This window comes from Spermophilus citellus (assembly GCF_964194105.1).
Source record: "Spermophilus citellus genome assembly, chromosome: 8".
In the NCBI taxonomy this organism is placed as follows: Eukaryota; Metazoa; Chordata; class Mammalia; order Rodentia; family Sciuridae; genus Spermophilus; species Spermophilus citellus.
The window spans coordinates 98785428-98812895 of NC_138189.1; the positions used below are offsets into that span (position 1 = coordinate 98785428).

The 27468-nt window shown below is 40.4% G+C and overlaps 1 protein-coding gene across 1 annotated transcript in view; it reads right to left on the reverse strand.

The window, feature by feature from the left end:
* Positions 1–25819, reverse strand: part of HADH (hydroxyacyl-CoA dehydrogenase) — a 56153-nt gene extending 30334 nt beyond the window's left edge. Inside the window, exon 1 of the mRNA XM_081304737.1 lies at positions 25506–25819. Within this exon, the coding sequence (XP_081160863.1) occupies positions 25506–25637 (132 nt within the window). The 5' untranslated portion in view covers positions 25638–25819. The remainder of the gene's footprint in view (positions 1–25505) is intronic.
* Positions 25820–27468: the final 1649 nt, after the last annotated feature.

A 27468-nucleotide genomic window follows, 5' to 3' on the forward strand; every position in this document is an offset into this window, starting at 1 on the left:
GTGGGTCACTAGGGGTATGCCACTGGGGTTTATATTTTGTCCCTGTTGAGCACAGCTCTCTCTGCTTCCTTATAGCCATATCTTGAGTTGCCTTTCTCTACTTATTTCTTGTGTCACAATGCTCTGCCTCACCTTGCTCCCAGAGCAATGGAGTTGGCTGTCTATGGACTGAGACCTCTGAAACCGTGAGCCCCAAATAAACTTTTCCTTTTCTACATTGCTCGTCACGTATTTTAGTCACAGCATCAAAAAAACAACAACAAAAAAATCCCCAGATGATTTTAATGCCCAGTCATTGTACCCAGAAAGCACTGCTCTAAAACAATTTTGTTGGGAGGTAAAAATCCTGTTAGTCCTGATTCCTATCCCACCACCACCTACACACACACACCAGCTTTGCCAACTATATCCTCAAACCACAGAGAGGCCAGCAAATCTCTGTCCCTAAACCAGTTATTTCAAGTCTTCCTGCCACTGTGTCCACAAAAAAGTTCCAGACATCATCATGAAGACACTATCCAGAAGGGTTTCTTCCCCAAACTCCCCAAAGAAAGATCAGGCCCTACCAGTGCTCTTTTCCCTGGGACTCTTGAATATAAGGTGCCTTGCTTCCCTAAATAGAACATGTTTCTTAATTCCTGAAGGTCAGGCTCTGCACTTGTTGCCCCACTTTTGTTTTAGTCCCTTCTCCTGAAATGGCTCTCTTCTAACTTTGACCTCTGGCCACATTTGCATCTACCATGTCCTGCATACACCCTTGCTTGCTTGTCCACTACTAGCTACCCTCCACCACCATTGAGCTAACAACCTCCCTTTTCTTCTCCATAGCCATAATACTGGCGAGGGGCGAGGGAATGTGGAACCTCCCAGAGAAGATATTCTTTGAAAGATTCCCTGACCAACTGAAATGTTAGTCCATGGATGTTTGTCACCCCTAATAACAGCTCCCACTAGGAGTACCTTCCTGTACCAAATATCAAGACTATCAATCTCAATTTTATTTAACCAATTATTCAACTTCAAATGCCAATTTTAATTAAGTATCATTTTACAGTTATATAGTTTATTTTCTTAAAAATGGAATAATTATGACATTAAAATCTCAATTAAATGAGCTTATGATTGTTTTTGATATTTGGAACAGGAAAATTCATCAGTTACCATTGTGCTGATAACTATTCATCCAAAGAGAGGAGCTAGGTAATATCTACAGCACAGATATTATGAACATCATGAGGCTCAATTCTCTGGCACATTATCAAGTGCCTGTGACTGCTTCATTCTCCCACAACTTTCCTTCTTCAAGCCATTGCAAAACGTTCTTGGAGGAGGTACTGTGGCTTTACCTAGAACAAATAATATTATGAACATAAATTTGCAAAGTGCACTGATATCTCAGATCTCATTAGTGACAAAAATAAACAGTCATATCATCCATAATATCTTCTATTAATGTTATCAATGAAAACACAAATTTTAAAAATTCCTATAGAACTTTTGAATCCCCCAAAATAAGCCTAAAGACCCTAGTTTAAAAAACAATGTGATCTCCTCTAACCTTTCTGATAACCATAAGAGCAAATGTTAAGAAAGGTGTGACAAGTTAAAATATCAAATAAATATTTAAACTGAACACCATATTAACATTTGGTTCAATGTTCCTCTTTCTGTACTACGTAACACCCTAAACTTCAATTTAGAGACATATTATTTCTTCAGCAACATTCTCCCCAACTGTGTTTCCAGCCTCCAAAGCTCAATGTTCCCAGCCCTCAATAGAGGTTTGTTTCATCTTCTGAAAGTCCAACTTAAACATTGTCTCCACAGGCTCATATTCCTTCCTCCACAAGATAACCAAGTCTTGAAGTATAAAACTCATAACTCCTATAGCTTACTCAAGTTCTTTTGCTTTTGGCTTTGATCTTAAAAATCTCTCTTTCACCATGACAGTGGCACACACTTTAATTCCCAACTATTTGGGAGGCTGAGGTAGGAAAATAGAAAGTTCAAGGCCAGCCTCTGCAAATTAGAAAAGACCCCATCTCAAAACAAAAAATAAAAAGGGTCGAGTGATATGACTTGGTGGAAAGCACCCCGGGGGCTCAATCTCCAGTACCAAAAAAAAAGAAAAATCTCTCTCTTCCATCTAACTTCACTCTTTCTTCATTCTTCCTTGTAAAAATTATCCTTAATTGCTGTTGAGGCCAACCTCTTTCTTAGGATATATATGATGGTTCCTGGTCATGGGTTCTAGTCTCTCCTCTTCAATAAAATTCCAAGTTCTGGCCAGGATCTTTGTTGCCCACCTATAACCCTGGTGACTCAGAAGTTGAGACAAGAGGATTCCAAGTTTGAGGCCTGTTAGAAAGATCCTACCTCAAAATAAAAGATAAAAAGGTCTGGGGGTGTAGTTTAGTGGTAAAGTACCCCTAGGTTCCATTCCCAGTACCAAAAAAATAACATAAAATCCCAATAGTTTCAACATGATTAAGTCTTCATTCACAGTTTTCAGTTATATGTTGATGTGAAGCTAAAAACAGAACAAGGGCTATGCTTTTCTTGGCAGCCACACAACTACACTGGTGCACACAAACGCTCCAGACAGTGGGGAAACCTCTGGACAGTTCAGGTAAGAAATGCAGAGGTTATTAGAAAATGCTTTTTATCAAATGATCAAAGACCATGGACAAATCCTGCTTCTTTGAAGGTGAGAGCTTTTGAACACCTGTCCCCACATCTGTGCATTCCTAGGAATGGAATGGACCATTTAGAGCACCATACAGGACACAGTACTGTGTTCTGTCCTTCATTGACCATTGGGCCACTGATAGCTGGCTCCAGGCCCCTGGAAAAAAGGATAAACAAATTCTCTGCTCTCAAAAAGCTTAATTTCTCATAAAGTATTCCATTCCATCCTCATAACATCCATTGGGGGTAGGCATGCTGCTCTCATTGTAACAATAAGCAAACTGGAAGTTGACATGTGACTGGGATTTGAAACTGGAACTGCCTGCTTGCTTACTTTTCTTGACCCTGCAAGGCATGGCTGGGTCTAAGGGCAATATTCCCAAACAACAAGCTGAGCCAGGGCCAGATTCTGGCACCCATGTGCCAACTTGGAACTGGAAAATATACCTTAACCTTTGTCAACTGTCCAATACCGTAAAACTGGGGCAAAAGTATTTTGGGGAGGATTCAGTGAGTTCATATAATTTAAACACCTATAACAGTTCTTAGCATACTACAATAGATTATTATTTGTATTCTAGGCTGCCCCTTCCCCTCTTTAGGCTACAAGGGTCTAAGGCTTATAATTGGACCCAGGTATAGCCTTCTAAGGCTAGAGTTAACCTTTACACAGCACAGCTGGGAATGGAATGGATCTACTTATAAGATTTCTTTGGAGATTTGTAACCATTTGGAAAAGGTGGCAGACAAACCTTCCTAGAAATATTTAAAAAAAAAAAGTTAGTTATGCCAATAATGCATAAAATATATAATTGTCTATTTTATCACCTACTACCATAAAATATAAACAAATCTTTTATAAAAGTTAAAATATATCAAAATCTATACCCACAAACACATAGTATCATTTGCAGTGGAGAGAAATGTAAACAAAGATGCAATATTAAATCATAGTTGCATACAATTAACTGTAGTACTCTCTGCACTGCTGTGATCATTTCACAGTGTCCAGGTGTGACTGCCGTGGGCTCAAGTGCTGCTGTTAAGTCTCTGGGTGAGCAGTGTGTCTCTTCAATAAGCCATATTATCATAGTAAAAAGTGATCTCTGTGGTTCCTGCATAGTTCTCACTGTATATAATACAAACAACAAACAAAATCTGTATCAATAGGCCTTTTATGTTATAGGTAAGGCTTCCAGCCCACAGCAGGCTCATAGTAGTCAAGTTTCTGGGGAGTCAAAAACTATACATGAATTTTCAATTGTGCAGTGATCAGGGTCCCTAATCCCTGCATTGTTCATGAGTCAACTGTATTTTGTTTTGTTTTTGATCTTACACCTCTGATCTCAAGACTTGTTCTCCTTTCAGTTTTCATTTTCAGGTATTCCCACCTGTGTCTTTAATTTTACAAAAAGGCTGGGAAATCACTCTGTTTAAAAAGAAAGAAAAAAGTGGATGAGGCAACTTCCTCAACTATCTAAAGTGGCTTTGGCTTCACCACCAAAGTCCTTCCATTACTAAGTAGCACAGTGGTATGCTGAGGGCCAAGTTCTAGACTAGAGCTAGATTCACATTCATATTCCTAAATTCATATTCTCACTACAGGGCTGGGGGTGTAGCTCAGGGGTAGAGTGCATGCCTAGCACATGTAAGGCACATGTGCTTGATCCTCAGCACTGCATAAAAATAGATAAAATAAAGGTATTGTGTCTATCTACAACTAAAAATATATTTTTTTTAAAGCAAAACCCTCAATGCCATGCTTTGAATATGTCCCATTCAAAGTCAGGTACTGTCAATGCGGTAGTATTAAAAAGTGAAGCCTTTAAGAGATGAACAGGCCACAAGGGCTCCTCCCTCATGAGTGGGATTAGGTGCCCTTATAAAAGAGCATGTCAAAGGGAGTATGTCTGGCTTGCTCTTCTCATATGCCACATGAGACCACAGCATTTCTCCTTTCTGCAGGACACAGCAAGAAGGCCCTCATCAGACACCCAATGCCAAGTCCTTGTTCTTGGACTTCCAGCCTCCAGAACTGTAAGAAAATAAGTTTGTATTCTTTACCAATTACCTACTCTCAGGTGTTTTGTCACAGCAGCACAAAACAGGCTAAGACAATGGCTTAGCCACTTACTATGTGGCTTTGAGCAAGTTAAGCACTCTCTCTGTAATCTTAGGATACCCATTCCACAGGACTAATATGAGGATTAAGAAATTAATGCACTGGGGTTAGGGATACAGAGCTCAGTGGCAGAGCATGTGCTAAGCATGTGAATGGCCCTTGGTTCAATGAAAAAGGAGAAGGGGAGAAAGGAAGGAAGAGGAGAAATAGGAGGGAGAGGGGGAGAAGAAAAAATTAAAGCATTTAAAATGCTTCAACTGAAGCTGGGCACATGGAAGGTGCACAAAGTTTGTCAGCTACTATTCTACTCAGCACACTTGGTGCTTCCACTTTCTCTAGAGCTATTCCATTCCTTAACTCTAATTATATGGCTTCTGTCTCAAGTCTTTTTGTGCTGCTAGAACAAAATACCATAGACTATGTACTTTATATATAATAGGATTTGATTTTTTAACATTTCTGGAGGCTGGAAATCCAAGATCAAAGTGCCAGCAGGTGTGCTATCTAGAGAGAGCTACACTGCTTCCAAGACAGGGCTTTGTTGATGAATCCTCTGCAGGGAGCACCACTGTGTCTTCACATGGAAAGACAGAAGGAGCAAACTTGTCCCCTAAAGCCATTTTATAAGACACTAATCCATTCAAGAAGGCAGATCCAACAGCTGTATCACCTCCTAAAGCCCTCACCTCGTAATACTGTTGCATTGGGGATTCATTTTAACATTCATTTCTGGAGGAAATACATTCAAACCAAAGCACCACTGTTTCCTGAAATTACAGATAATGTACCAATGACTGTTAGCTATAGTTTGAATAGGATCTGTCCCCACCAAAACTCATGTTTGAGTCTTGGTCATTGCATACTGATACTGAGAGGTGTGGACTGGTGAGAGATGTCTGGATTACAAGGGCAGAGTGTCGTCATGACAACAGATTAAGACCTTTCTCAAAGGAATGGGTTTATTCTTACAGGAGAGGGTTAGGCATCATAAGAGCAGGTTGTTATAAAGCAAATTTGGCTTCTTTAGTGTTCTCCTACTTCTCTTCTTCATGAGCCCACTTACCCTTCTGCTTTCTACCATGAATAGAAACAGCATGGCTCTTACCAAATGTGGCTGCCTGATCTTAGACATTCCAACCTTTGTAATTCTAAGCTGAATAAACCTCTTTTCTTCATAAATTATCTAATCTCAGGTACTATTGTAGCAATAGAAAACAAAGATAAGGCCTTCTAACAGGTTAAGTCAATGCCTTATTCTTTGGATTCATCTTTTATTTTTGCATGGTTCTGCACACTGCAAATTTGGATTTCCACTTTGAAAGTCTGTGATTTCTTATAAGTTGCTCCTTTTGGGCATATGAAAACTGACTTTTTAAAATTTTCTTGGCTTCTAAGCAAAGGTATCCTTTAAAGTTCTGCTTTCAATATTCTTTTCTTCTGGCTCTATATCCTTTGTTTTTGAAACTATGCCTGAAACATGTTCTATTCTAAGTTAGAGTCATCATCTTGACCCTAAAGCCAATTCTCCCTGACCTTTATGAATGGTACCACTATTCTGCAAATCACAACGTGCTGGATAATATCTTAGTTTTTAACTACGGTCCAAAAGAGTTCTACTGAATATTCAAAGCCTATTTCAAATGCTATTCTCTTCATGAAGCCTTTGACCAAATGAATGTCCTCTTTTTCTGTTTTGAAACCTTAGAGCAAGATTTTTTTATGGTTTCTATTATGTGACTTTACACCAAAGTGACTATGTCACTTAGATTTTTGTTTAATTTCTCCTGTTAGACCTAAAATCTTTTACTAGCACAAACTGACTTAAGTCTTTGCACCCACCTAGGATTTATCACATGCCTTGCACATGACAGGTACCCAATAATTGTAAAATAAAAAATAATTTGGAGCATGATAAACTGAGCTCCAGATACAAACCAGACACACCACACTTCTTCCTCTTCTGTGCCAATTTATAGATCCATGACCTCACCTGTGTGGTTTTCTCTGCCAGGCATGTTCTCCCTCATTGCTGCCTCCCCTATATCTTTCATAATCTAATACAGAGGTTATTTGTCCTTTAATGAAATTTCTTCCTACCCCTAGCAGACATTTCTTTGTGCCTCTACTGATTTATAGATATAACAAATCTTTTGTATAGGACTCAAAATAGTGTGTGGGGTGGCAAAAAAAAAAAAAAAAAAAAAAGGTAACAGAAGTTTAAGCTAATATGACTCACCAGCTACCAATGGCTGCTCAATAATATAATAGTAGCCCAAACCACAGGATCAGAAAATGAAAGATAAAAAGGCCATAGGTTCTTTTATGTAAAAATTTCTCAAGTTTGGTCATTAATCAACCAGAATGTAAGAGAAATTCCAGATGTGACGGAAGAATGATAAATCAGAAATGCAAAAACTGATCAACATCAACTTTTGATTGTGAACTCAAGATAACAATGCAGAACCTTTTCAAAAGGGCTGCTACATCATCTACTAGTTCAGATTCTAAAGTTGCTGTCACTATAAATGCCATTTCAGGGTTGTTCTGTCTTACCCCTATCTGAAACCCAACATAAATTTCATAAACATACATATAAACAATATATATATATATATATATATATACACACACACACATATATATTCATACTTTTTTAATGTCCATTTTTCCTTACCATAAGAATTATATTCTATATGTCACATCACATCTTTTGTATTTAAAAAGACTTTCCTCAGACTGGGGATATAGTTCAGTGGTAGAACACATGTTCAGCATAAGCAAGGCCCTGGGTTTGATCCACTGTACTGTGTGAATCTGCACATGCACATGTTTACCTTAAGGTAATGTATCCAAACTATTAAAATTTTCATCTATAGCAAGTCACATCCCAGACATGACAGGCAGGCAGTCTTTATTACAATTAGTTATTCATACCTGTATTTCTTCCTCTACACAGTAGGCTCCTCAAGAGTAGCAATCACATCTTACCTTTCATACTTCTTATGAACACATGAATGATGGACAACCCTTCCACTGTTTTTTGGTAGTACAAAGAATTGAACCCAGACCCTCACACATTAGGCAAGCACTCTGCAATGAAGCTACATCTCCAGCCCGTATCAAGTTCTCTTAAATTGCACAGGCTGACCTGTAACATATAATGTTCCTGTTTCAGCCTCCCAAGTTACTGGAATTACAAACCTGTACCACCAAGCCCAGCCTTGTCTATTTTTTAAAAGCCTCAATATGCAAATTGTTTTAGAAATAAATTCTCAAGAAATCATGACTGGTTTTGTTAACTAGGAAAACTTTATGAAAACAAACTTTACATAAATGTCAAGTTATTTTAAAATTATGCAAAATTAAAATAATGAGAAATCACTTTTGTTTGAAAATAAGAAAAAAATGGAGCTAATAGCAGACTTCAGCCAATTATAAAGTATAAAAAAAGTTATAAAAGTCTCCGTTATTTTGGTGAGCAGATTAGATTTCTGGAACTGGTGTCTGGAATGCTAGGCAAAAGAGGAACTGGAAGACACATGTTGCCTAAAGAGTAATTAACATTCTTTATACACTGTACCTACCCCTGTGATTTAAAAATGAATTTGTGTTTAATTCACTCCAGCATGTTAACGCATCTTGTTCCTTTTATCAAAGGGGCTGTAGGCAAGGCCCTAGGCTGCAGAGGGGCCCATGTGAGCCAGGTCAGATATGGCCACAGAAACTCAGATTCACTCCCTCCAACACAGCTTCCTCTTACCACATGGGGAATTAAGACCCTTAGCTTTCACTACCTTAAGGTCAGAGATCAGCAAAAGCATTTATTGTTCAGGGTTATTAAAGATAATCAAGACCAGCAATTTGTAGAGCAGATCAGCTGATGTGGTAGCCAAAATCAACTAGTGGTATCTTTTAAATTCTCTTAGCCGTGAAATCCTCCATAGGAAAGAATACAAAAGACCAATAATGTAAAATAAGTCATAGAAGAGCAGTTTGGGTAACACTAAGAATATTCATGGGACCCCTGAGGTCCATCAGAGAGCATAGTACAAAAATCTATGAATTACTCACATCCATTAGAATGACTATTACAAAAAACAAAAGTTTGGGCAAGGTATGGAGAAATAAAAACCACTGTGCATTGCTGATGAAATGGAAAATGGTGCTGCCACTATGAAAAACAGAATGGAGGGGTCGGAAGATGGCGGCGATGGGAGTGCAGCTCCCCAGTGCGCCGCATCACTGTGCGGGAGAAAGACGAGGTGACACGGCTGAAGGCTACCTTGTTGGGAATTTCCAGTGAAACTGAGGTGCTCCAGAATCTAGAGGACAGATTTCCAGCGCGCGGGATTCGGCTGCGGGGACTCGGTCGCGGGCGATTTCTCCGCACGGAGGGTAGCAGTACCTGGTCGGCGGACCGCCCCGCGGATGGAGTCTGGGGCGCGCGCTAGTTAGTTAGTGGCGAGGTACCAGAGCGGGATTACAGCGAAGCGGATTCTGGAGGCTCCTGCCAGCGGTGCACTGGCCGCGCTTAGTGCTGAGTTACAGCTTTGAGACAGAGGAGAGAACCGGTCCAGTTCGATTCCCGACACCAGTCGGAACACGGAGGAGGACAGCAGCTGCCATCTTGGAGAGCTGATGCAATCATCCGTTTTCTACTGATCTCAGCTCATTCAACTACGAAACAGATGATTCCAGGCTGGTATTTGCCTGCTTCTCGCAGACAGATCGCTCAGGCTCGGGACTGGAGAACCTGAGGAGAATACTCTTCGGGGCTCGCTCCTGGCAAGGCGGGCGCCGGACTTTGAGCGGCCAGATTCTAGCTCCCCGGGTTGCTTTGGCCCAGGGCAGGGGATCCTATGGGGACTCCGGGCTGAGGCCAGTTACAAGTGGATCGTGCGCTGACGGGCGGCGTGGCTCTGACTCCCGGAACAGTTTTGGCCCGGGGCTGGGGAGCCTGCGGGGACTACGTCTTTGACCCTGCCCCTGGCAGAGCGTACACTGAGCTGGGAGAGTTTGGAGCGGCCAGGCGCGGGCTCCCGGGGCTGCTTGGGCCTGAGGCCGGGGTACCCGCGGGGGTCGCTCTGTGGAGCCTGCTCCTAGAAGAGTGTGGCAGGGATCGGAGAGGCTGGGTTCTGGCTCCCGTAGCTGCTTTAGCCCAGGGCCGGGGATCCTGTGGGGACTGCGAGCTGAGGCCAGCTACAAGTGAAACGTGCGCCGAGGGGCAGCGGGGCTCTGAATCCCGGAATAGTTTTGGCCCGGGGCTGGGGAGCCCGCGGGGACTGCGTCTTTGACTCTGCTCCTAGCGGAGCGTGCACCGAGCAGGGAGAGTTTGGTGCGGCCAGTCTTGGGCTCCCGGGGCTGCTTTGGCCTGGGGTTGGGGAACCCGCGGCGGTTGCTCTGTGGAGCCTGCTCCTAGCAGAACGTGGCTGGGAGCGGAGAGGCCGGCTTCTGGCTCCCGAAGCTGCTTTGGCCCAGGGTTGGGGATCCTACAGGGACTGCTTCTCGGTCCGGGTCCTGCTGGGTGCTGCGGGGCCCTGGGGGGCAGAGTGGAGCTACCACCTGCGCCCAGATCAGGCTAAGGGACCCGCCGGTGTGGTATCATGACACCCCTACTGCAGCTGGGGCCAAGGAGAGTAGCCACCCACGCCTGGAACAGGACCAGCGACCCGACGGCGCGGTAGCCAAGTCACCCCATTTGGAGTGGAGGCTGTGAAGAGTAGCCGTCTGATCCTGCAAGGTAGGCAGACCTGCGTCCCACTGGCAGGACAGGCTCGGCAGCCTGCCAGTGTGGTGGACAAGTAGCATCGAGGCAGTCACGTCACACTGGTTGGAGTGGGGGCTGAGCAGAACTGCCGCCCAAGCCCGCAAGGTAGGCAGATCTGAGACCCACCGGCGGAACAGGCTTAGAGGCCGACCAGCGTGGTAGACACGTCACACCAATTGGAGTAGGGGTGGAGCAGAGCTGCCGCCCACATCCGGATCAGGACCAACGATCCGAGGACGTGGTAGTTACGTCACCACAATTGGAGTGGGGGCAGAGTAGAGCAGCCACCCGCGCCCGCAGGCTGGGCAGACCTACGACCAACCAGCGTGGTAGATAGATCACCCTAATTAGAGGAGGAGCAAAGCCACTACCCGCGCTACAAGAGAGATCTCCCAACTATACAAGAGTAATATAAATAAATAGGGGGAAAATTTCAAAAACACAACAGTTTCACCAAGCAGAAAGAAACGCAAGCAATATGAAAAGACAAGGAAAGAAAGGACCACAAGCAATGCAGGTCAACTCAACTCTAGAAGAGGTAATAGCTGCAACAGATGGAATGTCAGATAAAGAGTTCAGGATATACATGCTTCAGATGATCTGGAGTCTCAAGGAAGACATGAGACAGCAAAATCAGACAATGAAAGATCACATTGACAAGGAACTACAGAAACAAATCCAGGAAGTAAAAGATCAATTTCACAGGGAGTTAGAAGTAATAAAAAACAAACAAATAGAAATCCTAGAAATGCAGGAAGCAATAAACCAACTTAAAACCTCAATTGACAATACTACCAGCAGAACAGATCACTTAGAAGATAGAACATCAGATAATGAAGACAAAGTATTTCAACTTGAAAAGAACATAGACAGCTCACAAGACTGCTAAGAAACCATGAACAGAACATTCAAGAATTATGGGATAACATTAAAAGACCAAACTTAAGAGTCATTGGGATACAGGAAGGCACAGAGTTCCAAACCAAAGGAATAAACAATCTATTCAATGAAATAATACGAGAAAACTTCCCAGACCTGAAGAATGAAACAGAATCCCAAATCCTAGAAGCCTACAGGACGCCGAATGTGCATAATCATAAGAGATCCACACCTAGACACATTATAATGAAGATGCCCAACATACAGAATAAGGAGAGAATTTTAAAAGCTACAAGAGAAAGGAAGCAGATTACATTTAGGGGTAAACCAATCAGGATAACAGCTGATCTCTCAACACAGACTCTGAAAGCTAGAAGATCCTGGAATAACATTTTTCAAACACTGAAAGAAAAAGGGTTCCAACCAAGAATCGTGTATCCGGCGAAATTAAGCTTCAGGATGGAAGATGAAATTAAAACCTTTCACGATAAACAAAAGTTAAAAGAATTCGCAGCTAGAAAACCATCTCTTCAAAAAATCCTTGGCAAAACATTACAGGAAGAGGAAACTGAAAATAACATTGAAAACCATCAGTGGGAGGTAGGACAGGAAAGGAGGGAAAGTAATCAAAGAGGAAAACTAATCAGGTTTAGTAACATAAATAAACAAATATGACAGGAGGAACAAACCAAATCTCAATAATAACCCTAAATGTTAATGGCTTAAACTCACCAATTAAGAGACACAGGCTAGTTGAATGGATCACAAAACAAGATCCAACAATATGTTGCCTACAGGAGACGCATTTGATAGGAAAAGATATACATGGACTGAAGGTGAAAGGCTGGGAAAAATCATTCCACTCATATGGACTGCGGAAACAAGCAGGAGTGTCCATACTCATATCAAACAAAATAGATTTCAAGCCAAAGTTAATCAAAAAGGATAAAGAGGGACACTGCATACTGCTCAAGGAAACCATACACCAACAAGACATAACAATCATAAATATATATGCCCCAAACAATGGTGCAGCTACGTTCATCAAGCAAACTCTTCTCAAGTTCAAGAGTCTAATAGACCACCATACAATAATCATGGGAGACTTCAACACACCTCTCTCACCACTGGACAGATCTTCCAAACAAAAGTTAAATAAGGAAACTATAGAACTCAAAAACACAATTAACAACCTAGACTTAATTGACATATATAGAATATACCACCCAACATCAAGTAGTTACACTTTTTTCTCAGCAGCACATGGATCCTTCACAAAAATAGATCATATATTATGTCACAGGGCAACTCTTAGACAATATAAAGGAGTAGAAATAATACCATGCATCTTATCTGATCATAATGGAATGAAACTGAAAATCAACGATAAAAGGAGGAAGGAAAAATCATGCATCACTTGGAGAATGAACAATAGGTTACTGAATGATCAGTGGGTTATAGAAGACATTAAGGAGGAAATTAAAAACTTCTTAGAGTTAAATGAAATCACAGACACAACATATCGGAATCTATGGGACACATTGAAAGCAGTTTTAAGAGGAAAATTCATTGCTTGGAGCGCATTCCTTAAAAAAAGAAAAAACCAACAAATAAACGATCTCATATTTCATCTCAAAATCCTAGAAAAAGAAGAGCAAAACAACAGCAAAAGAAGTAGAAGGCAAGAAATAATTAAAATCAGAGCTGAAATTAATGAAATCGAAACAAAAGAAACAATTGAAAAAATTGACAAAACCAAAAGTTGGTTCTTTTAAAAAGTAAAATCGACAGACCCTTAGCCATGCTAACGAAGAGAAGGAGAGAGAGAACCCAAATTACTAGCATACGGGATGAAAAAGGCAATATCACAACAGACACTTCAGAAATACAGAAGATAATCAGAAATTATTTTGAATCCTTATACTCCAATAAAATAGAAGATAGTGAAGGCATCGATAAATTTCTTAAGTCATATGATCTGCCCAGATTGAGTCAGGAAGATATAGACAACCTAAACAGACCAATAACAATAGAGGAAATAGAAGAAACCATCAAAAGACTACCAACTAAGAAAAGCCCAGGACCGGACGGGTATACAGCAGAGTTTTACAAAACCTTTGAAGAGGAACTAACACCAATACTTTTCAAGCTATTTCAGGAAATAGAAAAAGAGGGAGAACTTCCAAATACATTCTACGAGGCCAACATCACCCTGATGCCTAAACCAGACAGAGACACCTCAAAGAAAGAAAACTACAGACCAATATCTCTAATGAACATAGATGCAAAAATCCTCAATAAAATTCTGGCAAATCGGATTCAAAATCATATCAAAAAAATTATACACCATGATCAAGTAGGATTCAATCCTGGGATGCAAGGCTGGTTCAATATACGGAAATCAATAAATGTTATTCACCACATCAATAGACTTAAAAATAAGAACCATATGATCATCTCGATAGATGCAGAAAAAGCATTCGACAAAGTACAGCATCCCTTTATGTTCAAAACTCTAGAAAAATTAGGGATAACAGGATCATACCTCAACATTGTAAAAGCAATCTATGATAAGCCACAGGCCAGCATCATTCTGAATGGAGAAAAATTGACGGCATTCCCTCTAAGATCTGGTACAAGACAGGGATGCCCTCTCTCACCACTTCTGTTCAACATAGTCCTTGAAACACTGGCCAGAGCAATTAGACAGACGAAAGAAATTAAAGGCATAAAAATAGGAAAAGAAGAACTTAAATTATCACTATTTGCAGATGACATGATTCTATACCTAGCAGACCCAAAAGGGTCAACAAAGAAACTATTAGAGCTAATAAATGAATTCAGCAAAGTGGCAGGATATAAAATCAACACGCATAAATCAAATGCATTCCTGTATATCAGTGACAAATCCTCTGAAACAGAAATGAGGACAACTACTCCATTCACAATATGCCCCAAAAAAATAAAATACTTGGGAATCAACCTAACAAAAGAGGTGAAAGACCTATACAATGAAAACTACAGAACCCTAAAGAGAGATATAGAAGAAGACCTCAGAAGATGGAAAAATATACCCTGTTCATGGATAGGCAGAACTAACATCATCAAAATGGCGATATTACCAAAAGTTCTCTATAAGTTCAATGCTATCCCAATCAAAATCCCAACAGCATTTCTTGTAGAAATAGATAAAACAATCAGGAAATTCATATGGAATAATAAAAGACCCAGAATAGCAAAAACAATGCTAAGCAGGAAGTGTGAATCAGGCGGTATAGCGATACCAGACTTCAAACTATACTACAGAGCAATAGTAACAAAAACAGCATGGTACTGGTACCAAAACAGGCGGGTGGACCAATGGTACAGAATAGAAGACACAGTAACCAATCCACAAAACTATAACTATCTTATATTTAAAATCATGCAATGGAGGAAGGATAGCATCTTCAACAAATGGTGCTGGGAAAACTGGAAATCCATTTGCATCAAAATGAAACTGAATCCCTTTCTCTCGCCATGCACAAAAGTTAACTCAAAATGGATCAAGGAGCTCGATATTAAACCAGAGACACGGCGTCTGATAGAAGAAAAAGTTGGCTATGATCTACATACTGTGGGGTCGGGCTCCAAATTCCTCAATAGGACACCCATAGCGCAAGAGTTAACAACCAGAATCAACAAATGGGACTTACTCAAACTAAAAAGTTTTCTCTCAACAAAAGAAACAATAAGAGAGATAAACAGGGAGCCTACATCCTGGGAACAAATCTTTACTCCACACACTTCAGATAGAGCCCTAATATCCAGAGTATACAAAGAACTCAAAAAATTAGATAATAAGATAACAAATAACCCAATCAACAAATGGGCCAAGGACCTGAACAGACACTTCTCAGAGGAGGACATACAATCAATTAACAAGTACATGAAAAAATGCTCAACATCGCTAGCAGTCAGAGAAATGCAAATCAAAACCACCCTAAGATACCACCTCACTCCAGTAAGATTGGCAGCCATCATGAAGTCCAACAACAACAAGTGCTGGCGAGGATGCGGGGAAATGGGTACACTTGTTCATTGTTGGTGGGACTGCAAAATGGTGCAGCCAATTTGGAAAGCAGTATGGAGATTTCTTGGAAAGCTGGGAATGGAACCACCATTTGACCCAGCTATTCCCCTTCTCAGTCTATTCCCTAAAGACCTAACAAGAGCATGCTACAGGGACACTGCTACATCGATGTTCATAGCAGCACAATTCACGATAGCAAGATTGTGGAACCAACCTAGAAGCCCTTCAATAGATGAATGGATTAAAAAAATGTGGCATTTATACACAACGGAGTATTACTCTGCATTGAGAAATGACAAAATCATAGAATTTGGAGGGAAATGGATGGCATTAGAGCAGATTATGCTAAGCGAAGCTAGCCAATCCTTAAAAAACAAATGCCAAATGTCTTCTTTGATATAAGGGGAGTAACCAAGGACAGGGTAGAGAGGAAGAGCTGGAGAAGAAGATTAACATTAAACAGGGATGATAGGCGGGAGGGAAAGGGAGAGAGAAGGGAAATTGCATGGAATTGGAAGGTGAGCCTCAGGGTTATACACAATTACATATAAGAGGAAAGGAGGGGTAGGAGAAAAATTAGACAAGTGGAAGAAATGTTTTATAGTAGAGGGGGTGGAGAGAGAGAAGAGAAGGGGAGGGGAGGGGAGGGGAGGGGGGATAGTGGAGAATGGGATAGTCAGCAGAATACATCAGTCACTAGAAAGGCAATATGTAAATTAATGGAAATGTAACTGATGTGATACAGCAATCTGTATACAGGGTAAAAATGGGAGTTCATAACCCACTTGAATCAAACTGTGAAATATGGTATATTAAGAACTATGTAATGTTTTGAACAACCAACAATAAAAAAAAAAAAAAAAAAAAAAAAACGTGGTTGGGGATGTGGCTCAGCAGTGAGCATCCCTGGGTGCAATCCCAAGTACTAAAAAAAAATGTACAATTCTGTATCCAAAAAAAAAAAAAAAAAAACCAGAATGGAAAATCCTCAAAAAATTAAAAACAGAATTACCATATGATCCAGCAATTCCACTTCTGGTTATATACCCCAAAGAACTGAAAGCAGGGACTGAAACAGATATTTGTACACCTATGTTCAAGCAGTACTAGTCACAAGGGGGGAAAAAAAGGTGGAAGTAATTCAAGTGTCCACTGATGAATGAATGAATAAACAAAGTGTGATACACATTCAGTAGGGTGTTATTCCACTTAAAAAGAATAATCTAGCACATGAACCTTGAAGATATGATGCTATCTGAAATAAGCCAGTTGCAAATAGACAAATACAACGCAATTCCACTTATTTGAAGTACTTAAAATAGTTGAATTCAGAGACAAAAAGTAGAACAACAGTTGTCAGAGATGGAAGAAAAAATGGCAAAAAAAAACTATTTAATGAGTTCAAAGTTTCCATTTTGCAAGATTAAGAGTTCTAGAGGCAGATGTTGATGATGGTTCCATGACATTGTAAATGTACTCAAATGCCACTGAATCATACACTTGAAAATGGTTAAAATGATAAATTACCATAATTAAGAAAAAACAGATGATAAAGAAAAATAACAAAAAACCCACTGACCTAATCTAACATAATATCTTCTTTTCAGTGAAGAAAGAAAACAGAAACTATCACAGAACAATTAATCACCCAGATACAGACAGACACCAAAGATCTGATGGCTCTTTCTATTGATGTAACTGAGGACCTTTCTGATAATGTGAGGATACTTGTATTAGTAAGAGCTCTTATTTAGAAAAGCATTTCATGTATCTTGGATGCAAGGAAATCAACAGAACTCATGTTTCTTGAATTATGTAATGATATCACTTAAGTTACTGCTAACTTTTTGGCAAGGAGATATCTGGTAATGGAAAAGGAGACCACAAAAGAAAAATAACCTTTCTTCTCCTCCTTCAAACATCTATAATTTATTGTAATCTTTACAATAAATGAAGAAGACTCCTCCTGGCACTTGAACTTCAGTGACAATAATTTAAATCAGCCACTGAGAATTCTTGTCTTGTATTACAGTGACTTACACACTCCAAGACCTTGAAGACAAGTAGTCTGCAATGGAAAAAAATTATTTGAAGCCTATGTCCTCAGCTCCATGACTTTTCTAGGCCTAGTGGAAGGCAGGCTCAGCCAGAGAGGAAATATTTTTAGACAAGGGTGCTTCAGAGTTCTAAAAATAAGCCAAGAGAACAGAATGCTTGTCAAAGTCCCCAAAGTACTCTGGCCACAGGATCAGTAAGCATGCCAATATTATATTTATTTTTTGCAAATGTATCACCAGATTTGAAGCAGTTTCTCTGAAGCATAGCTTAACTGATGAATATGTAAAAACCAGTCACCAACTGGTCTAGTGACTGACTGGTTTCCCTCCCCTCTCCCACCAACAACACAGCTCCACACCAGAAAGGAGGGCTATGGCATGGTCTTCAAAATATCCCCAAGTGGTACAAATTATCCACCACACCTGAACTCTGAATAAGGACAGAGTCAATGCTCCAAAGCTGACTGTGCCAGGACTGCTGTGCCTTCACAGGAAGGTCTGCCTTTCTCAGTCTTCTTGATTTGCTCCAGAGAAGAAAATGGGTCATAAATCAGGTGCAACTCCATGAACTGGCAAGTCTGGGTTTATGATTATCTCTGCTTGAGTAAGACCTTGGACTCTGCTATCAGCACAAAGTAATCTTCACTAAGTTCAACAAATCAGGCAAGGGTTCTTTGTTGAGGCTTTCAACCACACTGCCACCACAGCCAGCTGGTTTGTTATTAAAACAGTTAAATGCCTTGGCTGTCCTCCCAAGCGTATTTCTAAAAAGCTAAGAAAATGTGCCCCCCAATTTGGACTATAAGTCTGCTAAATATAAAAAAATTTACTAAGGGGCTGGGATTGTGGCTCAGCGGTAGAGCGCTCGCCTAGCACAGGCGGGACCCAGGTTTGATCCTCAGTACCACATAAAAATAAAGGCACTGTGTTGTGTCCATCTATACCTTAAAAAAAAAAATTGTTTTTACTAAGTATCTAGGTTTGGTTGATACAGAGGAAGTATTAGGTAATAGGGGTAATACAGAGACCTCCCACAAATTCTGAACAAGAGGAGGGTTAATGAACATGTTAATTATAACAATTAAGTCTTAATCACATTTATGAATCCCTCAAAGATGCTGCATGATAGACACTTTGGGCAGAAAAGAGTTATAATCTAAACTGTTCTCCACCAAGATTAATATGATAATATGTTATAATAAGGTTTTTTCCTTTAGTGTTTGCTGAAAAGACTAACACAGACACTCCCACAACAATTCAGGTAATATGCCTGGTCTAGGAATCACAGAGGAGATAGCAAAGTTACAGAGCCTTTTCCAGGATAAAGAAAACACTTTATGACCTCAGTTGCAGAGTACATGAGGCTAGAACAGTAATAGCAATAACCAAAGGATATCCTGTGGGAAAAACTTTAGGGGGAAGAAAAGGGAACATGATGATTTAATTTTTGGTAGATAACGAGTCCATAATGGCAGAAAGTCAATGGCAGTACAGCATCCAGAGGGAGATGACCTGCAGGTGATTCTAATTTTTAGTCTAGAGTTGAGAAGAAGACAAGCTGATAACTGTGGATTCAGGATACCAAGAGGATCCTTTGGCCATTCTTCTCCCCAAAAGACAGCATGGGCCAGAGATCAGACACAGCTATGGTTTTCTCAGTCTCAGGGATTTCCAATCCACAGAACAGGAGTGTAAGGAACCCAGTTCTGGCCCCAGCTCTGCCTCTCACCCTTGACCTCAAGTATCATCTCTGTGGGGGTAATTATTAGAATGGTCACATGAAATAATAGATATCAAAAGGCTATGCAAAGAATAAAACATTATATTTCTTGGATATTTTAAGTGTCAGGCTCTGTTCTAAATGCTTTGTGAGTATGAATGCATGGCAATATCCCCAAAGCAAGTCAATGGGGCATTAAGATTATCTTTCTCAAGAAAACACTTAGGTAAAATTTAAAATTTCCAGAATTGTTTGAACTTCCCATATTTCTGTATCAAATAGCTTCAAAGACAGATAAGAGACTTTAAATAGGCCACCAGTTTAGATATGCCAAATCATAAAGTAGTGAACATGTACTGACCAATTATTGCTGAATACACTAATAAGAATTGTGCCTGTATAAATTCTTATTAGTGTATTTTAACATTTAATTCTCACAACATGAGGCAAGTACTGTTATTTCTAGCTAGAGAAAGAAGGAGTAAGTGAGTTGCCCAATGTTCTTTCAGCCAGGAAAGGAGGGCAGGGATCTAAACTCTGGCACGGATTTCAAGGCCTGTACTTTCAAGCTTAGAACACCACTTACCAGAAACAATTACTGCATCTCTAGCATAACTGGAGAGACAGCAACAGCATAATCTTCCTGTGTTCTCAGTAGAGCTAGGCAAGGAAGTATGTATATTTAAGGCAGATAAGGGGAGAAGAGGAGGGGAAGGGGAGGAAACCTGAAACTCAAACAAGCAGATCTAGGAGATAGCAGAGAAAAATAAAAACGTGACTGAAATGCCATTTCTTATTCTACAAAATGTCCAAATACATTCAATAACAGCATTTTATTTTTATTTATTTATTTGGTTTTTGTTTGTTTGTTTATTTTTGCCTGTCTGTCCTACCTCTTCTCACCCTCTGGGAACAACAGTATCTCCACACCCACCCTGAGTTCAATGACTGATGTGCAATACATAGGTAGAGCAGTACATCAGTGATGATCAGAGAACAGCCCTATAAAGAATTAAGTAACAACTCAAGAAATGAGGGAAGATTTTATGACAAACAGATATATGCCATACCCTTGAGCAGGAAGTTAACACCTGCGAATAAAAATATTCCTTTCATAATGAACAGTCCAAATGAGATCTTACAGTCAGGTAACTACCAATATCTATGATCCTGAAACTTCTAGGTCTCTGCACTGTTTTTCAAGCAAACTTCAACAGAGCCCTATACTCACTGTCCCAATAGAAATGAATAAAGCTAAAAAGTACAAAATAACTATGATTATTCCTCCATTCAGAATCAGAAAGTTCAGAGCTGGGAGCAGGGGGAACAGGGGTGAATAAATTCAGTGGCTGGGGAGAAGTTTTTGAGTCTGAGTCCTTTTGGAGCATCACAAAGGAACACAAAGGTTAGGGGAATATTCACCTGTAGCTTAGAATGTTCCCCCTGCCCCCACTTTGTTTCAATAGCTTAAGGAGTTCTCCCCAAAAGAAATGTGCAACTTTGGCTTCTTAAAGGGAAAAATAAACACACACACACACACACACACACACACACACACACACACACTTTTTGGGTGAGACAACTCACCCCTAATCTCCTTTAAGGTGCAAACTTTCTCACTTCCCCAAAGAAGTGTAATATCCTAAAAAGAATGGGCTGGAGATATAGCTCAGTAGCTCAGTTGTTCTTGCCTAGGATAGACTAGGCCCTGGGTTCAATCTCTAGCATAAAACACTCATAACACTCATATTCATTCATTCATTCTCTCTCTCTCTCTCTCTCTCTCTCTCTCTCTCTCTCCCTCCCTACACACACACACACACACACACACACACACACACACACACACGGTTTACAGAAAGTCTCTGAAATGCCCCAGGGAGCCCACTGGCTTCTCACCAATAATTTAACAGAAACGTATGAGCTATCCGGACTCCTTGTATGAAAAAAGGCAATGGACTAAGTAAAATTTAGAAAGGATTCATTCCATGAACTGGAGAAATGCACAGCTTCTTCCCTTTCTTTCTTCTGGGCTCCTCCCCCCCTTATAAAGCAAAAAACAAAGCTGGGCATGATGATGCACGCCTATAATCCCAGCATGCCTGTAATGCAGTCACTCAAAGGCTGAGGCAGGAAGATCACAGGTTCAGGGCCTGCCTTAGCAATTTAATGAGACCCTAAGCAATTTATCAAGACCCTGCCTCAAAATAAAAAGAGCTGGGGAACCCTGCTTCAATCCCTGATAACTCCCCAAGCCCCACCAAAAAAAAAAAAAAAAAAAAAGGAAAGAGGGAAACCAGCAAAAGACTTTACTTGTCCTCACTCAAGGTTTATTTAATGCACAAATTTCTCTGTTGGCCTAAATATACAGCTAAAGATAAATTGGCAATCAAGACCAAGTCAGAAGCCTATAACAAGCAACACACATAAAACAAGTTAACTTATTTAAACATTAACCTGCAGTCTAAGGGATTTTTTTTTCTTTTAATTTAAAGCAAACTAAAAAAAATAACAGGCCAAGTAGATACTCTAAAAATACATCTGTACTAATGGCCTATGTTCTGGTCAAATGCAATTAAGCACAGACCTCACTTGTCTAAAATTGTTTAATTGCTTGTGAAATACATCAGGTGCCTACAAAATCTGTTCAGAATTTTTTCATCTTGCTCAGCAAAAACTAGAACACATTAAAATGATAAATTAAAAAATTAAAATTGTAAACAGACCTGCCACTTGATTAAAATTAAAACTACTTCAGCAAGAATTCAGGAGAATGAACCGAAATGTGATTAGCACTATAATCAAGACAATAGTTTTTGGGTTTGCACTTTTCTCACTTTACTAAGGTGGTAGATGAAAGGTACTTTATCTTGTTTCAGAGATTCCCTAAACAAACTTCAGTATCAGGTGAGATTTACAATATGTAATGGAATTATGACCAATATTTTCCATCTTAATATTAGGTGTCTACCTCAGTAGCAAAGATCAGGAATGAAAGGGACACAAGGCAAAACATGCAACAGGATAGATAACTGCACTGAACATAAAAATCACAGAGGCAGTTAACAATGAGCTCTTATCATCTGCCAGACACAGTCCTAATTGTTTGACATATGCTAATTCATTTAATCCTCTCCATATTCCTCCAGGCCAGTACTACTTTAGAGACAAGGAAACTGAGGTACAGAGGTAAATTAACTTTCCAATGTTACCACAACCAGTGTGGGATACAGCCGGCCTGCAGACCATCCAACTGCCTATACTGACATCCATCTGTATACAAAACATATCAAGTAATGTCAGTGGAACTCAATAGGCAAAACAGATTTTTACTCTGCCAAAGCTGTTGATCCAGAAGCAAAAAGAATGAGGTACTATTGCCTAGACTGCTTGCTACAGGGAAGAATGCAAAACGAAATCATCTAACCCACTGAAAATATTGCATAGATTTGTTTCACAGGAAAGCACCTTTTCCCTCTGAAGTAGAATAGAAGAAATTAAAATGGGTAGAAAGAAGACATAAAGGAAAGACAAGAAAATATAATTTTAACTTTGAGTTTCCACATAGCAAGCCAGTCTCTTTGCCAGGGCTGTCATTCCAAAATTTTAGGGGAAATCTGTAAATCTTAAAGTTGACCATAAATTCATTCCCTCATAATCACTTTAAGCACTGTTAAATAATGGATTAACACTTTAATAGATTAAGCAAAGAGAAATACAAATATTTTGAGGAACCTATAATTTAGGGAACTTCCTAGTATTACCTATTGCTCAAATAACAGAGACCAAGTCAGCTAAGGATCCTGAGAATGATCAGACCACCATAAATTGTCTTACAATAATGAGAATGATGGCAACCTTACATACCTTTTCTTATCATACCTTACATCCTTCATTTAAAACAAGAGCCAGAAACCCCTAAACCACTGTCTCTCACTCTCAAGATGGTCTGCATTCTCCCTTGAACAGTGTACTGTTTGCTTTCTTAAATAGATCTCTGTGCCTCTACTGACTCCTACTGGAATTTTTTTCTTTCATGTATGCCAAGGGCTCTATTTGTCCTGAGTTGAGCTCCCCTGCCCCTTCTCCCTCTGAACTCCAGGAGACTCTCTTCTGGTGATTTCTTCTCCTGACACCTCATAGGACTAGAGTCGTCACCTAAAATAACTAGGGTCTCTTAAACTGTTACATTAAGGATGGAACTACTATTTCTTATGATGGTCCACTATTTAGGCTTTTGGTTTTTATTACCGTTTGGAATAACAGTTTTATTATTTTTCCAACCTAGAAGGTAAATAGCGTTCTTTTTTTCCTTTAAGTTTCAAAAGGCACTTCCTGGTCCAGCTAATGAAGGATTAAATTATCAAATCTATGTATCTCCTTAATGTCAGTCACTTCTCCTTTCTTTTTAGGTGAAAATTCCAACATTATGCTTATAATTTGAGGTGCTGCTTCTGTCTCTTCATGAAATACAACATGCCCCCCACCTAAACTGGGGATTAAACCCTGGGGCACTCTACCAATGAGTTACATCCCCAACCCATATATATATATATATATATATATATATATATATATATCCCATATATATATATATATCCCATATATATATATCCCATATATATATATATATCCCATATATATATATATCCCATATATATATATATATATATCCCATATATATATATATATCCCATATATATATATATATATATTTTTGTTCATTTGTTTATTTTGGAACAGAGTTGCTGAGGTTGGCCTCAAACTTATGATCCTCCTACCTCATTTTCCCTAGTCACTGGGATTACAGGCATCTGCCTCACTGAACTTTTTCTGTAATATGTGTAAAACTTTTAGGTTGAAGGGACTTATTCCTCTCATGCCACACATAATGGAGTTTATGAGGACACCAAAACCTAGCAGCCAGGGTATCTGTACAATGAAAAGAACAACATATGTCCAAAACCATGATCTCATAAGAAATGGGAGACAGTAAAAATCAGAAAGATAAAACATTACAGAAATACAGATTTTAGGGGGAAATGCAATCAAATTAACATATTGCAAAAAAAATGCAGGAAGGGGAAATAAAGACACATAATAATAGTAAAAAAATGTTAAGTAACATGGAAGTATGAATTAGAAAAAAGACAAATAAATAAATAAAAATTAAACTCTTTCGTGACTATAGTTAGTGCAGTTTAGGAACACTCCGAAGGAAAAATTAGGTGACAATAACCGCTCCTCCATTCCCCAACAATTTAAGGGCACAGGACTTAAATTAATGATAAGCAGCTAGGATGTGTAAATCAGAATTCTCTGACATGAGTGGGAACATAACTGGTTGTGGAAAACAAAAAACCCTAAAAACTAAAAGCATTGTATCCATATAATCAACTGCACCTCTGAACCTGAATCATAGAGCTGGAACAGAGTCCTGCAAAAAAAAAAAACCAAAACAAAACAAACAAACAAAAAAAAACATAAGTCTCCTCTCTACTTCTTCAGTCCCCTCCACGGTTTTATCTCCAGCTCCCACTGTCCTTAGCGTCGGAAGAGAGCCCAAATTTCTCTGCACTGAGGGCACTAGGTCAAAGTTGCCTCCAGAAGCCTTAGGCGGAATTCCAGGCCTCCACGAATTCGGATTAGGAGACTGTAATTTACAAAGTGTTAGAAAAGTGGTGGCTATTGTTATTCTTTGTAACCTAGCAGACGAAGGAAACAGGGGGAAGAGCGGGGAGTCCGTGTAGGGAAGAATATTGCTGACAAAGACTGCATTATTATTAAAAGCTGGTAAGTAAAGTTAAAACTGATAGCAGTGCATGTCTCTGAAAGTAAATTTCTGTTTGCGCGAGGCAGCGAGCAAACAAGTTATGCTGAACCTGGTGCCCCCGTAACTTTACGCACGGCCCCGTTCCAAACTGCCTTCACCAACACTCTCCACCGAACCTTCATGGGGCCTTGCGGAAGGCTGGAATTTCAGATAGGAAGGAACTGGGGACCGGGCCAAGAACACTGAATTCGGGGAGACACAGATTGGCTGTTCCTTCACGGGCCCAGACGTAACGTAGTTCAACTACACCCGGAGGGGCGGGTGAAAACTCCCCGCGACTCCGGAGGAAGGGCCACCACCTGCCGGCGCTTTCGTCTCGGAGTGGGCGGCGGAGCGAGCGTGGTTCGCTGCCCGTGGGGCCGCTCACCTGGGCTATGCCGGCGCCCATCAGCCCGCCGCCGATGACCGTCACGTGCTTGACGATAATTTTCTTCGCCGCGGCCGAAGCGCTGGACGAAGAAGACAGGGAGCGCACGAACTGCCTGGTGACGAAAGCCATGGTGCAAGGACGACTACAGCGACGGCGAAAGAAGACGAAGGGTAAAGCAAGAACAGCTCGGCCTAGGCGGCAAGCGGACCTCTGGGGGCGGGCACCCTGCGGCCCCGCCGCCTGCGCGCCGCGGCGCCGCCGTGACGTCAACGGAGGCGTGGACTCGCGCCTGCTCTGCCCATTGGCCTAGACGTCAGGCGCCCGCATTTGAACGTCTGGACTCTCCACTGGGGTTCGCTTTCAGGGGCGCTCGGCCCCGCCTGGCTCCCAAACCCAAGGCAGCACACTTGGTCAACCCTCAAATCAAATGTCTGGCGACCCCTGGGTTCCAAAGCAAAGATCAGGCCCGGGGAAGGAAAGGAGAGTTGACCTTTAGTTATCTATTTCAAAGTTAGTTAATCAATGCAGTGAGCTTGTGGTCAAAGAGCAACCTCTGGAGAGGAACTGATAAGATTAGAAAGCAAAGGCAGAGTATCTTTCTCAGCAATGGAAGACTAGATACACTCTAGGCAAATCTTCTCTTGCGAATACTTTGTAATTATTGTGCTTTAGTCATACAGACTTTCTATAAGTTTACTTACTTTTTAATGTATAAAAGAACCCACAGAGTCACCATCCAAACAAAAGTCATCTGCTCCCAACTGAAAGTAAATATAGTGAATCCTTTGTACCATTGCTTTGATCTGATCTTTATATTTAATTCTGCAAAAACATGGGGGAAGCGTGTTTTGAGCACCTTGTTAGGCTTGGGAGGTCACTACTGGCTGAAGAGACAGTGTTACATTCAAGTAGTGTTACACCATAGCAAAATGCAAAAACCTCTGGAACTAGAAATGGGAAAGGAATATCACACAAAGAAACCTAGTAACAGGAATAATTTGGAACTTTTATAAAGAAAAGATAATTCTAGGCAGGAGAAGCAGTAAATGCAAAGGCAGGCTCATACTGCAACAACAAAAGTGGATGAGGAATTAAGTGTGGTTAGAGGGGAAGCTATGATGGTAGATTAGGAGGATGAGTGTTTAAGTGGATTTTAACTATTAATCCTCATTTACAAGTTTATCTAATGAAAGGCAAAATACAACCTAAGTACAGTGTTGTCATAATGTTTTTTTTTTTTTAAAGAGAGAGTGAGAGAGGAGAGAGAGTGAGAGAGAGAGAATTTTTTAATATTTATTTTTTAGTTCTCGGCGGACACAACAGATGTGTATGTGGTACTGAGGATCGAACCCGGGCCGCACGCATGCCAGGTGAGCGCGCTACCGCTTGAGCCACATCCCCAGCCCTGTCATAATGTTTTTTAGGATGAAATTTGCCTGTAATGTACAACATGATGCCCAAATATGGTACGTTTCAGATGTATAATTTCTTTTCCTCAGGAAAGAAAGAATAACACTTGTCTTAATCCATTCAGGCTGCTATAACAAAATACCATAAGTCAAAGGTCTTATAAATTGAGTCTCTTTTATTGCTAAACAATAAAAACTTCTTTCTCACAGTTCTAGAGGCTGGGAAGTCCAAAGTCAAAGGCACCTGTTGATCCTATGTCTGGTGAGGGCCTGTTTCCTGACTAATAGGTGGTTCCTCCTTGGTATAACCTCACAAGGTAGAAGCTGCAAGTTAGCTTCATTGGGAATTCATCCCATTCATGAGGGCCTGCCCTCATGACCTCATTATCTCTGAAAGGCCCACCTCCAAATACTCTCTTATCAGTCTTCAAAGTATAAATTTGGTGGGAACACTAATATTCAGCCTGTATCACTACTGCGGTATTTTTAGTGTTTCACAAATATGAGGTCCTCTATGATATGTGAAGGTGTGAAGTAAAGAAAGGAGAGCT